This window comes from Colletotrichum siamense (genome assembly GCF_013390195.1).
Source record: "Colletotrichum siamense strain Cg363 chromosome Unknown KSG_Cg363_contig07, whole genome shotgun sequence".
In the NCBI taxonomy this organism is placed as follows: domain Eukaryota; kingdom Fungi; phylum Ascomycota; class Sordariomycetes; order Glomerellales; family Glomerellaceae; genus Colletotrichum; species Colletotrichum siamense.
In genome coordinates, this window is record NW_023501020.1 from 4747989 (window position 1) to 4762569 (window position 14581).

Sequence of the window (14581 nt, forward strand, 5' to 3'; positions counted from 1 at the left end):
ATAACTTCCGGCAAAGTCCACACTCAGCCTTCAGGAGAACACGCCAAGATTGCCACCTGGACCTACAAGAAAGAAAGGAGGGTTTCAGCGTCAAACTCGCATACAAAAGATATTTCGTGTGGTATCACGCAGAGGGGTTAATCTAGAGTCCGAATGTTCGAACAAATTATGATTTTGGCATTTCTTGAGTATGGGCCATGTTGCAAGCCACGGCGCTGCTCTGGTTGGATTGGGAAACCTTGACCCCTGAGACCATCAGCAACGAGAACCTCGCGACAGGAAACAATGGAATGCTCGCACTCGACTGCGAGCTTGCACTTCTTGTGGTAAATTGGATCTATCATCTCCAACGGCGGTGTTTCGGGTCCTGCTCAGGAAGATTGACTGGGACATTCATGGCTCATCAGTCGTCTTAGTAATCATCAGCTCGAGTTCGGGCTGATTTATCTTTTTACATTTAGCTTTCATTGCAAAACCGCAAATCGTCATTCTTTGTTCAGTGTTCTTTACCCATAGCAAGGCCAAGTATGCACAGCAAGGCTTTGGGTCAAAAACAAGTTCAATCCCCCACGCGAAGGACATTGCAGTCTTTGACCGGTGATTCTTCCATAATAAAGTATGAGTACAGCTTCACACGAAAGTCTTTAACCGGATCCCCATCTTGATTACTCTGGTGGCTGCTGCTTGGTTTTGTACAAAGAATCTTCAACTTTCATTCCATAGCTTCCCAGCGAGAAGCAATTTGAGCAGTAGTCCTCTGCCAGGCCGGTCTGCTGCTAACACTCTTCCACCAAGAAGTCAAGCTGGGCAGGTCTTGGAGAAACTCGGGGTCAGTCTCCAGCAAGCAGTAAATGAAGATTGCTGACCAAACATCTATCAGGGAGAAATTGTTGCCTGTTAAGTACTCCCGCGCAGACAATATGCGGTCGAATACTTGCAAGTTGGCCTTTACCTGGTGCAGAGACTCCTCGATTGCCCCCGGGTCAACTGGAACGCCAATTTTCCTAATATGACACGTAAGTCAAAGTCCTCCTTTTGCAACTGCAACAAGACTGATTGAGCTACGTACGGGTGCACGACTTTCTGCTTCAGATACGTGATAGATGACGCGGCAAGATACGAGGACTCAAAACACGCGGCCTCCTCAAACCGAGCGACGGCTTTGTGATCCTCAACGTTGGGCAGAAGAGCAGTGCCCTCACTGGCGTACTTCACCGCCAGCCAGCGGGAAATAGCTCGGCACTCTGTGCCATGCCACATCTGGTCAGCACAAGAGTCTCGACTTGTTACCTTGAGTGAGTGCGGCTACCGCAGACTTTCGTGATGTTTCCATCAGCGTCAATGTCCTCCACGATGGGCACTTTCCCGAATGGGTGCTTGGCATTCATAAGATCCCGCTGCATGCAACGAATCATCAGCAGTTGGACGGGTCAGAAGATCTGACTGCCATTGTCATTGTGGCTAACTACGTAAAGACTCATACCTTGGTTTCGTGGCTGAAGAGCTTGACGTCGACGTGTTCGAAGGACAAACCCTTCTCATGAAGCGTGAAAAGACAAATAATGGTGAAGGGTGAGAAGAAGTCTCCGTACAACTTGATAATTGAAGTCATTGCAAGGGAATTAACTGATGCTGACTTGATGAGGCAAAGACAGCAGTGAGCTAACACAACACGGGTCACAGAAGAAAACCTGGCAGGTGACCAAGACGGGTGAAGGGAAACTTAAGATTCAAGATACGAGTGAAACAAAGATGGAGATTGTTCGGATTTTCCGGACCATTCCGCGTTCTCTTGGCAAGATACGCATACCGTCTCACCATTTGGCTGCCAATGTGATAAGTGAGACCCCGCTTCAGAGGGAATCCGATCTGCGGAACAGCACCGGGGCCGGTGCAAAGTTTATATCCATCCGGCCCCACATTCCGCAGGAGTTGGTCATTCCGAGATTTCGACTTGACACATAGAATTGAGCTCGTCCTAAGAGACTCCTCGTTGAAAACGCTTCGATGGACTTATTCTAAAGTTGAATTTGTGGCAGTCTCTAGTTGATCCAAGCCAAAGGACCCCTTCGTAGGTAGTCCCCTTCGTAGGTAGTCCCCGTTGTAGGTAGTCTTGCGCTCGCTCCACCCAAGTAGGGACCATGCCGGATCCCATACAATGAAATTAGGGTGGCCATGTTTAAGTGATTGCCACATGGCCATAGAGACTGTAGTAAGTATTGATGGCGCTTTTCAATTCTGGTTGTCATACACAGCTTGTATCTTCCTGGGAGAGGATGAGTCGGTAACAGCCGTTCGATTGCGGCGTTCGCATGTTCCTTTTCGTCACACATCAGGAGCTGGGTGCAGCTCCGGTGGCGCGCAAAAGAATTTATGAAAACACGATAACGATCAATTTCATATTAACTACAAGACATCAGAGCTTCGTGCAGAAGATTTCCACAAGGCCACGGCCTAAATTATATTGAACTCCGGGGTATCGTCGACCGCTGTGGTCCTGCCAAAGAGCCCTTGAAATTTGGAGAAGAACGCCAAAAGCTTCAGCCACTGACCCGCTAAGAACAAGAATGCCCTCGAGGATACCTCACTGGTGTTCAAGGGCTTCGCTGAAGTTAGCTTAGAGCGCCCGAAACGGGTAGATGGCTTTAACCACAGTGAAATGGCATCTCAACTTACAATGAAGTTATCACCGCCGCTCTTTCTCACCCAGTCAAACGCTCGGGGTATCATCTCACTCTCATACTGAATGACTGCCTTGGCCATTTCTTCAGTCGACACGCCATTCTTGCCGGAATATTGGCTCGCTAACCCTGTCAAAAATGGAAGTATCTTGCCGGCGTCATACATGGCTTGATTTCCGCCCTGGCCACTGTGCATCGGTTAGCGGATGCTCTGGTGGGGGCGAAGATCGAGAGTTTTGGGGAGGATGTTACCCCCACAACTTCGTCTGGCGCCGAGCGGGATTCCGAAAGGGGACGGTTGCCGGCAGGCGTGAATACTGAACTCACCGAGGCGGTAGCATGGCGTGAATAGCGTCGCCCATTAGCCAAATTCGAGGGTGACCGAGCTCTGGCTTATCTTCCGTCCGGATGTTCTGCCGCCAGTTCTTAACCGGTCGCTTTGCCACCCTGGGCACATAGATGTGGAGAGGAGCGCCTCTCATAAGGTCAATCATCTCGTGGCTGTTCCCGTGTCAGTACAAATCCTTCTGATCTCGCGCAAAGGAAAGTAACAGCGCCAACGATCTGGACTTACAACGGTGCCGCCCAATCCTTGATGACTTCCGCAAAAAAGTCGTATTGCCCGTCTAGAGAGCGCTCATGAATATCCTTTGGCAACATTTCTCTCGTGACAGCTAGGCTGAGCATGCACGAGGCTTCGTCCTCGTCATACTCCCGGCCTGCTTTCTTTCCTTCTTCCCCGACGTTCCTATTCGGAAGATACACTAATGATACTTTTTAGCGAAGGGTCTAAAATGGGAATCACGGCGAATGAGGTGGGGCTGGGCCGACATTCCTCCTTCTCTATGTGTGGTTGCCACTTACCTCCGAAAAAGATATGCCTGTTATCCGCCCAGCACATCACTGGCCCACCAAGCAACTCCTTGGACATGGTCGCGAACCGTTGGACTGGTAGACTACATTTGGCGGCGAGGGTTACATGCCTGGGGATGTAGTCGAGACTCTCAAGGCCGACCAACTTGTTAACCTTCGAGTAGCCACCATCCGCCCCGATGAGGACGTCACAGTCGTCGTAGGATCCGTCACTCAGCCAGACGCGGACCCTCTCATCGTTGGAGCCGGGGTTCAAAATTTCGTAACGCTCCATGGCGGTGTCGTACTGAAGCTTGCCAGCCTCGTAAAGGGGGTCAGCGAGACAATCGCGTAAGAGGCCCCGTGTGATAGGTGCGTTTTTGCCGTAGGCTTGGAAGCGGCTCAAATCCATGAGCTGCGTCCAGTCTTTGTGGAAGATTCGGGGGGCTTCAGCCTTAGCCTCAGTGGCTGGGCCGAACTTCTTGATAATGGACAGCATGTGGTCGGTCTCGAGACACGCCCGCATGCCAGCCAATGCCGGTGATGTGAGGCGGATTTGAAGACCTTCACGCGTGGAATGACGTTCCGCGCGCTCGTAAACTTTCACGTCTACACTGTCCTTCATGAGCCCGCAGCCAAGAAGATTGCCCGCGAGGCCGCCTCCGATGATAACTACCCTGAAAGGCATGTTGTTAAGGCAATCAGTCAGACTGTCTGTTGAGAAGATGATGGTCGTGTAAAATTGATAAATTTCAAAGAATCTGGGTGCATGTCTTACTACACTGTTTCCAAGTGCTGAAGGAGCTGATTGGAGCTGCTTTTGTACAGCCTATCTAGCACACTCGTATTCAACAGCATACAAACAAAGGTTCCCATCTAGCCTGTGGGGTAAGCTGAGGTTACTCGGGACCGAGCAGTATTGCCCGCCCATCCATGCAGAGAAGGTGACGGATTGTGCCGCATATGCTGATCTGTAGTTCGTTAGCTGACTAGTCATCAAGAGATTGGAAATTCCGGACCGGCATTTCCGGCGTTTCATCTGGTAGAATGTCAGTGATCGTACCAGGAGCAAGACTAAAGCTATGTACCTTGCTTCATCGCTAGCGCACTAGAAAGTTAACCTTTTTAGTATAAGCAGACATAAATAAACTAAATATCTAAGGAAGACGTATGCGAAGAGCTCATGAAAGGAATACATCGAAAGACCGCGCAGTCACTGTCAAAACTATTCATTTGGCTTATTCTATTAGCTAAGCTCTCTGTAAACTCTTTTTGTCTTTCTTCCTCCTCGAGTTGGATTCAAAGATAATGGCGGCGACTTTGCCATACGAAGGTCCGTTTCTACGTCTCTCAGCTGACTACTTCACGGACGATTTCTCACGGTTATTCCGCGCAGATTACGTTGCGTTGTCAGGACTAGTGCTCGACTGGGTCGACAGCTATGACAGCAAGGCATGTGTAACTCTTTAGCACGTCAGCTAATGGCTGCTAATCAACTCCCATTTTCCTTCTCGGGAACCATGTCAATGACGGAATTCTAATACTACATCGTCGAGATAGGACTGGGACAGGCTGAAGACCATCCTAGCGCCAAAACTCACGGTAAGTTTTTAGATCCCCAGCCATCTCTACATGAGGACTGTCAAAGCACCCATCAAAGCTGAGCAAATTCCAAGGTCGATTACAGCAGTATTGGAGGTCCGAAGCATAAGAAAATGGCAGCGGAAGACTTTGTCGCCGTGATTAGCGGCCCCGAGATGTTTGGCGATGCTTCACTGGGTACACAGCACCTCATTGGCGCCTCCAAGTGGGAGAGGGTTGATGAGAACAAGGTTGTTGGCCACCACCAGATGCGCTCCACATCCGTACGCCTGACTGGCGCCGACAGCGGGGAAGGAAAGGTCGAGGCGGATCGGAGGGTTGTTGTCATGCAGTCTTACGTTAAAGCCGACGGAAAGTGGAAGTTAGCTGGGCTGAAGCCGATGAGTCGCTGAGGAATCGAAGATTACTTCTTCAGAGGACTTTCAATCATTTTGGACAGTAACGCGGCGAGTACCTATGGTGCGCACTGTATCAGCGCCATGTACAAGGGGTCTAATCTCGCTTGGTCGCAGCACGGTCTTGTCAACTAATCTCGTATTGACCTACTCGCATGCTCATGATTCATGTTTGAGTGAAATATTGGCCAAGCTCTGTACGATCTTTCGTATATCCATTCACGAGTGGTTTCGGTACTGCAAGGTTACAGCATGCCAAGCATACTGCGGTACATGTACTTGCGGCTCGGAACAGAATGCCAGCCCTTTTCTCGGGAACTCCTTGCCACTTACCGTCAGGTTGTGCTATTCTGCAACAATAGCAGGGGCGAGCCATTGCCATGACACTGACCGGGTGATGAGCGTCAGATTTACTGAGCGACAAAGGGTTGGGTATTGGCACTGCTCGGATAATCTAGAGAACCTGGAAAGTTGCAGACAGTCCTCCTGTTATAGCTTAAGGTCGTTGTAGTCACCTTACGTGACTCAACGGCCATTTAAAGATGTACCAACCGTCAATATTTAACGTGCACCAAAGTAGACGATATCAGCCAGATCACAACACATGCGTTAAAAGTCTATTTCTCGCTTTTTGGTGAAATTTTCTCCCCTCATCTTGTGGACTCAGTGTCATCCCAATTGTTATTCCATCATGGCTTCAGCTCCGACCTCTGTCGCGCTGCCCGCGACGGCCAGCGCTGTAGCAGACCCAAAGGTTCGTCAATATTTTGCAATCTTTATCAAAACCCAGAACGAACATGTACTCTCCAATTTGGAGACTTCATACTGACAGACACTCCCTTATATAGTCATGGCCTCTCTGGTGGCGTCTCTGCATGTTGGGTTCTCTCAGCTGGTTCGTACTGATGGGCCAAGTCATGAGTGCTTCACTTCCACCAATGTTGGGGCCCATCATGTATGAATTGCACGTCCGTGCCGCGCAAGCTTCCCAGCTGGCAAGCTGGGCTGTTCTAGCCCTCGGCTTTGGTGTAAGTCGTTCTGGATTTGTCCCTTTCGCACCTGATCTCGCTGATACGCCAAAATCAGAACATATGGGCTGTTCCCGCAGTCGCCAGCTTTGGTGCCAGATACACGATAATCTTCGGGCTCGCAATATTTTCGGGAGGCTTCTTTTGGCAAGCTACTTCCGAAAGCTACGATTCCCTGCTAGCAGCTCGCATTATTGGCGGCTTGGGAGGCGGCGTTGTCGAGTCCATGGGCCCCATGATTGTCGTGATGTTGTTTCCGCCGGAGTATCTTGGTCGGGCTATGAGCGTCTACACCTGGTCACTCGGCGCCGGCACCGTCTTTGGTCCCCTCTTCGCTGGCTACATGATTGCGGGACTCGGTAGCTGGCGTTCTCCGCAGTATCTTTTCGGCATCATGTCAATACTCAATATGGTCGGCACAATCCTCATGTTCCCCGAGCCTATCATGAACATACGCGTCCGAGGGGAACCGCCCCTACTCTCTGCCCCAGACTCGAGCTGCGGAGACGAAGCCCCGGTAATCTCTAAGAAAGGACGGGAGACAATCAGTATGGAGAATCTAGGCGGCGAACGGTCTGTGCAAGATGAGCAGCGCGAGTTTGCTGCGCCGCCAATCCATCCAGCGTCTTGGATAAGCCTCTGGACGACGCGGTCCTTCTTTTTGCGTTTTACGCACCACCATTCGGTCAGCGGCTGGCTGTCCATGGCCATGGCACCATACCGCATGCTGGCTGTGCCTGCTGTGGTGCTCACCGTCTTGCTTTTTGGTGTGTCCATCTCCACCAACATAGCAACCTCCATCCTCGTTTCTTTGGTATTCTCACAGCCCCCAATGTTGTGGTCCACTGATCTTGTCGGACTGTTCAACCTGTTTGTGCTCGGAGGTCTCTGCTCAGGGATCCTCATTGGCGGCCTGCTGTCCGACAAGATGATCGCCTCATTCACTCGGCGCATGGGGTACCACAAGCCCGAGTCGGCGTTGCCACTACTGCTACCGCTTGGCATCGTCATCCCGTTGTCTACTGTACTGATCGGGTACGGATTGGCATATGGATGGCACTGGGCCGCTATAGGCGTGCTCTGGAGTGTCGTCAATGTGAACATGACATCCGGGTGTACTATCCTGATATCGTATGCGACCGACATTTACGCGGCTAAAGCCATAGACATTGGCGTCGTTGTCAACGTGCTGAAGAACGCGATCGCAGCCGGCATCTCATTTGCTGTAGTGGATTGGTGGACGAAGGACGGCTGGTACATGTTCCTTGCAGTGGCTCTTGTCAAATTCCTCATTTTTGTCTTGGTGGCGCCCCTATGGATTTGGGGCCCCAAGATTGCTCATGTGACGAAGTCTTGGAGGTGGCTTCAAGGACATATCGTAAACTGAGAATCTCCCAGGGCGCAGTCATTGGCCGCGGTTGGGACCAACGTGTATGTTGTCCACGGGCGCTAGATATGGCTCGCCACATCCTCAATGGGTATCCCTTCATGACATGACCTGGGATCTGTATTTGTGTCGTCCCTTGGCCTAACTAGCCTATCCTGCAACTAGTCATGATGCTTGCTGTCACAATCGCTCAGCGCGATATAGCTAGATCTGAGAAAGTCGCTTCAAGCAGCAAAAGAAGCTGGGATGCCTGTCACGGCACGGAGTGGGGGGTGGAGGGAGGGGCCGCGATGGACTTGGCGGGGCCGAAGATCTGCACGTGGGCAGGGAGCTCAGAAACTTTAAAGTATTTGCCCCGGCCTGTGGTGGGGTTCATCCGAACCTATCATGTCCCGTAGTTCATGCATGAACATTTTAAAACCTTGGATATATTCACTGTGTCCGTGACGCGTAACACATGGTGAAATACACGTATCAATACAGACGTTTTGACCCCCGACTTTCCTGCCAAGTTTACAAACGCTACAGTTTCACTGGCAAGTTCTGTAATCTTCCACGCCGCATCAGGTACTGTCAATTGCTACGGCTCAAGATGATCTTTTCAACTCTCCAGAGGCCATTCTGCCAGGGTCATTTTAGAGTTTCGAACAACTTAGCAGTCTTACAATCATTTACCGCCAAACAGAACTCCCCGGAATTTCCGAAAACCTGCCCTGGGATGTTCCGACGGCGTCATAAATACTTTCGTAGAACGGCTGTATTTCAATGACAGACAAGGGCAGCCGGTCTACTGTGGATTCCTATGTTATGTAAGCCATTTTGTGGCATGATATTTCGTGCTTGAACGTGTTCCGTCTAGTCTGGAAAGCGGGGGTCGCCGGGGGATGACACGAAGCTCGGCTTGTCTTTGGAGGGAATCTAGCCTGGTTAATTGCCTTATCTATAACGTGCTTTTTTGTGGTGCGAAAGACAACAGCACCTGGAAACGACAAGTTGACCGTAGAATCTGCTTCAATACCGTTCTCAAGTGAAAGCGGTGCGTTGCAATTGGAACAATCCTGTTGGTCACGTCACGCCTGGCGGTGCTGCATTTCCAGCCCGCTGCCTTATCGCATTTTCCTTTTCCCCAGCCGCTGTGTACAACCAATATGCACGTGAGGACCGTAGCAGGTTGAGCGTGCAAGTAAACTACTTCTCAATGTTTGCAGTCTCTTCTGCCAGTCCATTTTCTTTAGAAGACCCACCCAATTGCGGCAGTTTCTCTGCTTTTTCCATTCGCACCATCTCAAAGACACAATTAGGCGACCGGGCTGTGGTCAATCCACTCCGCAGAAAACATAGGGTGTGCCTTGCAGAGTAGCCAGGATAAGCTGGAACCGGCTGGCTGGGCGTGTTTAGAGCGACGACACGACGATGTGCACGTCAAGACAACGCTGCCGCCCGGACAGCCTACATGAGCATCAAAACAGGATGTGTTTAGCACATACGACCATACCCATTGGAGAACTCGGGATCCCGTCCGCTCTCCCATAGATAAGCCAATGAGGGCTGGAGTAGTAGTCGGGTCGGTGACGACCGGCGAATGCCCAGTGTTGTATGTGATATTTTTTGCCTCTGAACTAGCATATCTGCACACCTAGGGCTGAGGGTTCTATATTTACTCCTAGTGAGAGTGGGAGGGAAATGCTGTAGCAGCCTTCTGATCTAACGTTATAGAGCTGTAACTAATGATATAAATGAAGTTCTATATGTTTATTTATCTTTGCACTTTCTTATTTGTTTGCAGCTGAGGTGTTTTGATTAAATATGCTTCTCTGAGGTTTATCCTAGCTTCTGTTCCCTAGCTTCTATAGGAAAGGCTTGCTGTAGGCGTGAACAGGTCGCCAGTTTGCAATATAATCTAATGCAGCACCTGTGTTACACTAGATGCATCTCAATATGACAGCGACCGGTCCCATCCATTACCAATTGATCATAGATCAGTTCAGGCTATTAAGATTCGTTTACATCAATCTTCCATCCTAATCCGCGACGGTCTGTCCCCTTATAGATGCTGTGCGTGAGTGATGACGCTCTTGGCGACGCGGACAGTTGTCAGTGTCCTTGGCGAGTGTTCCTCGCAGCTTGTTGCCTTCAACTTCAGCAAGAAGGACCCCAAGAAAGATGGCGATTCTCCTACACTGGCCACCATTAATCCTCAAAACACCTCGAACAAGATCTCGCTTGGTACTAGGTGGAATTGGGGAACACAGGGCTTATCAGTGTGCAAAGTAGGTAGTAATATGCAGACAGGTACCTTAGTGGAGGTGCCTCTTGTGCAAAGAGGTAGGCACGTAGCGTGGTCTGTGCATCTTGCACCTCAGCTGCAGTGCAAAGCCCGCCGGGCGCCGGGCGTCATGTGCAAGCGAGGCCACCCTTTTGGTTCCTTTTGATTGGCTGGAAGCTCCCCAAATCCTCGAGTGTCCCCACTCTGGGACGGGTTTGTTGCTTGGGCCATGCCGCTTTCCACCCCTTCCTTCCAGTCGAGCAATTTCTCCATTTCACACCTGTCTTTTCGCGCCGCTCATCGTGCAATCCCTGAAATCTCTCAATCCAGCGAAACAGGTGAAGCCGTCTCATACCAAGTCAGCAATAAATCAGCCTGTTGTATCTGCCGCTTCAACAAGCAGCGGCGCCGTATTCAGCATGGCGACACCAAGGCGACGCGCGCTGCAAACACCCAACGCGACCAGCCCCGGCCCGACGCTTGACTCCATCACCGTCGCCGGCGACGGATCATCGTCCCCAGAGACGCCAACAAGTGACGACCTCGCCGACGCGACAGTGGGCACTCCCAATCGATCTAGACCAGAGGCATCTGCATCTGCATCTGCATCTGCATCTGCATCTTCAGCACGCCCAAACCGTACGCCTGGCCCCACTCCTCGCCCGTTCGCCGCCGAGACAAGTAATCGGAAAAACAACAATCGGTCGACTTTGGACTTGCTCTGGGGTAGGAACAACTGGAACCCTCCTCCTTCCATCACTGGCCCGAAGCCCAAGGATCAGCTCGGTGTGAGGGACACGTCTATTCTATGCAGCATATCGAATCTTGCGGTTGAAAACAACGTCGACCTCCCGTCCCTGTATCGTCCCGGCGGCGTCATCTATGACGCAGCCGCAGCACTTCACAATCCAATCCAATGGTCGTCCAAGGTACTGTCCGAAGCCTACAAAAGGCTCAGAGAGCAGTACCCGGACACAATTCTCAAGCGCAAGAAGCACCCAAACGTCTCACGCCTGTCGCTTTCCTCGAACCCAGGCCCGCAAGGGACGCCCACCCCCGTCCACCTGACTGCTGAGACCCAGCCGATTGTCAACAGCCAGGCCCCGATCGAGTCACCAGGAGAACTTATGCCGCAACCCACCGTGCGTCGAGCCCGCAGCCTCGAAGCTGCGTCTTCGCTAGCACGGATGCTAGAGCAGCGCACAGAGAATATAGCTCAAGCAGCACTTCATTTCCATGACCGCGACTTGGCAGGTTTGACGGATCTTCAGAGGCGCTGCCTGGTCCAGTTGGAAGGCAACTTGCCGCTGACAATAGACTCAATGCGCCACCTTGCCAAATGTGTCGAACGGCGCGTCGACCACCCTGATGCATTTTGCGCGGACTTTTCGTACATGCCCGGAGACGTTGATGGTGCGATTCCCGAGGCTTTGCCTGATGGTTGCGTTGACAGTGGCACCGACGTGCTCCTGTTGCCGATTCACCACAAGGCCGACGACTCGTGGTCTCTTGCTATTTGCAACTCGGAAAGTGGAATTTTGGAATGCTACTCTCCTAAATCATCGCAAGATCGTCTGCAGTCTTTGCGCGACATTCTTCTTCCTTGGTTGGATGCCTTTTTCCCGCATGCAGACATAGATATGCATGTCCTGGTACGCCGTTTTTCACCCCATTTTTGAAGCCACAAAGCTGACCATAGAAATAGGAGGGAACAAGTTGCGAACACCCTGCCGACAGTGGTGTTTACGTTCTTCTAGCCATTGAGAACCTGATGCGCGACAGTCACTCTTGGGGACTGTTTGCGCAGCTTGAGGAACCCGCCGAAAGCCTTCGCAAAGTGTTGCGGCAGTACCTGTCTGACCTCACGATCGATGCAAGAAAGCCCAAGCATCGGCAAAGCGACGGTCCGCGTCCGACTACCAAGCGCCCCAACTCTCTCGTTGCCCCGGAACAACCGGCTGCCAAGCGACCCTGCCTTGCGCGTCCGATGGATCACCGCGCTCGCGTCAGCGCCAGCGCCAGTCCCGCGCGTTCAAGAGAGAGCCTCGAGAGGGTCAAGTTCATGATCAGACAAGCAAAGGTCACTTACCAGGAGCAGTTTCCTTGCTTAGCAGATCTGCAGACCTCCGTCGGAGCGCTCGAGGCCAAGCTTAGCGACTTCAAGCTGGAAGCCTCAAAATGGCAAGCAGCCAGCGACGCCAAAGAGTACATTTTCAAAGAGGCACAAAGCAAACAAGAATCAGCAAATCATGACCTTCTGGATGCCCAACAAAAACTAGATGAAGTATTGGCAGTTGCAGCAACGTTGGAAAAGACCCCAGGGGCTAGTACTTCAAAGTCAATTGCCAACATCCTCGAGATCACACGCAAAGAGGTTCAGACATGTCAGGATGACCGGGAACTTGCAAAAACGAGACTCAATGAATTGTCGAACAAAATAGATGAAGCGAAAGAGGCATTCTGGGAAGCCCAAGAGAAACTTAGTAGGGCTGAACAGGACGTGTTGACCACAAAGGAATCGTTGGATGATGTTGCCCAGGCACTCCAGCTGGGCAAGTATCTAGAAGAGTTTACTGGTTGAGTGCAAGGAGGGACATGCTTCTGAGCTGAAGGGACATAGCCAGCAGGCGGCGTTTGTCATTGTTTGACTGTGTGTTTGGCTGCTATGGAATTATCTTTTCCGCGCGGAATTTGTTTTAGATACCCACGATCAGGGCTTGATCTTGTAGATACCCCTTCTCACTATCATACATCGGTGTCATCCGTAATCCTCGACCGGCTTTCATGCTCCTAATCAAAATTATGACACTCGTATGCTTAGCGTCGAGAGAGGCAAAGTCGAATATGCACGCGAGCTGTGATGCCTTCCATGGACAGGACCATGCGACGAAGTCCTGCGTGTTTACCAATCGTAATTTGCCAAGCGTATCTCCAAGACAAAGCCTCTCCTCGATGAATTTTCTGGGCGTGACGTACTCATCCATCAACAGGCAATGAGCCTGAGAAACTCGTCAATGGGATGAAGAGAATAGGCCGAGACGTAAATCAGCTTGTTTTGGGAATTATTCCCAAAGTTAGCGTGGATTTTGCGGCTTTCAGATTGCGCCAGATTGACGTGACACTGACATGGTGAATACATCATAGACTTTGCCTGAAGTGTGAGAATGCATTCCAAGATCACAACAGCCCGTTGGCACCATCAACGGGACCGCCTCTGAGTCGAGCATGGAGCAAGAGAACATCACCGACGACGATGTGTCAATATATGCTTTGTCAACCGTCATGGAAGAACAAAGCGCAGAGCTTGAGAATTTGAAGGGACAGCTGGAAAATGACAAGACTGAGTCGTGGGCTTTTAGAGGTATGATGATTCGTATGGTGTTCGCTGCGGTTTTACACGAGCACTTTCCAAACGAATAGTACAGTTGAGATGACCAATGGCTTTCGAGTTTAACAGAGTACGCATGGTTTGCTTACAGTGGTGATCATGTAATTCGGGGTTTTCATTCTGGATTGATTGCATCGAACCTCGTTACATAGTTGTATTTATCAGGTATTTCCCAAACCCTAATGGAGCCCGTAGGAGTCTGCTGCGGAAGGTGAAAGAATAAAACATCGTTGTGGGCTGGATTGGTTTCTTTGATGTCCGGCCTAGGCTTCTGATCGTTTCTTCTTGTTACTCTCTTTCGGGCTTTTCTTAAGAGGCGTTCAATTTGAGATTCTCCAGGCATCCTTTTGGTTGTATTTTGTCCCCGCCAGTTGCTGTATTTCGAGTCAAAGGTCTGCGCCGCTGTCGAACTCGTAATCGATCACTTCTTCCTTCTTCATGGGGAAATTCTCATTGTGATGAAGAGCGTCTTGTCCTTCTACATTCTGGCGGATTCCATCTTCGACATCCACATGTTTTGGGTTCATGAAGATACATTAGTCCCTTTGAAGTATGAAAACAAGTCCGATCCTAGCACCCACTATATAATGCTCAGTCGGTTTGCCGAGGACTTCGTCGCACACGGCAACCCATCTTGCTCATCTCTGACGATGATGTCTTCACTGCTCCAGGAAGAAGCGCCCATCTGATATCCCGAAACCAGAAACTGTGTGCAGACTTCAACAAGACACCCGCAACAGGCACGGACGCCACTGGACACTCTACAACCTCCTCAAATTTGACAGCCGAGCCTCACGCGCCGAGATCCTGCAGGCGCCTTGGAGCTTATATGAGGAGCTGGCCCCCAGCATGCAGCCGTGCTGACGAGTATCGAGAATGCCCAAGAGAGTAGGTCTATCATGGTCTGGTCGTTGTAGAGGTTACTTGGGTTCGCAGCTTCGCAAGAAGAAAAAGGCAGGGGACTAAGGCAGCAAGGGACGAT

General features: G+C 50.9%; 4 protein-coding genes across 4 annotated transcripts; 3 read left to right on the top strand and 1 right to left on the bottom strand.

Annotated features, from left to right (window-relative positions):
• Positions 1-2584: 2584 nt before the first annotated feature.
• Positions 2585-4221, bottom strand: CGCS363_v011609 (uncharacterized protein; the record flags this gene model as incomplete). The annotated part of the gene is made up of 5 exons (XM_036643458.1): positions 2585-2587; positions 2677-2869; positions 3009-3182; positions 3256-3445; positions 3546-4221. 5 exons carry the CDS (start codon positions 4219-4221, stop codon positions 2585-2587), a joined length of 1236 nt encoding a protein of 411 aa, XP_036492250.1.
• A 620-nt stretch (positions 4222-4841) lies between these two features.
• On the top strand, positions 4842-5527 carry arp1 (Scytalone dehydratase arp1; the record flags this gene model as incomplete). Its single annotated transcript, XM_036643459.1, has 3 exons — positions 4842-4991; positions 5094-5135; positions 5210-5527. The coding sequence occupies 3 exons, from the start codon at positions 4842-4844 to the stop codon at positions 5525-5527; spliced, it is 510 nt and encodes a 169-aa protein (XP_036492303.1).
• A 694-nt stretch (positions 5528-6221) lies between these two features.
• Positions 6222-7945, top strand: HOL1 (the record flags this gene model as incomplete). Its single annotated transcript, XM_036643460.1, has 3 exons — positions 6222-6284; positions 6379-6558; positions 6617-7945. The coding sequence occupies 3 exons, from the start codon at positions 6222-6224 to the stop codon at positions 7943-7945; spliced, it is 1572 nt and encodes a 523-aa protein (XP_036492302.1).
• Positions 7946-10630: 2685 nt separating this feature from the next.
• On the top strand, positions 10631-12792 carry CGCS363_v011612 (uncharacterized protein; the record flags this gene model as incomplete). Its single annotated transcript, XM_036643461.1, has 2 exons — positions 10631-11863; positions 11917-12792. The coding sequence occupies 2 exons, from the start codon at positions 10631-10633 to the stop codon at positions 12790-12792; spliced, it is 2109 nt and encodes a 702-aa protein (XP_036492305.1).
• Positions 12793-14581: the final 1789 nt, after the last annotated feature.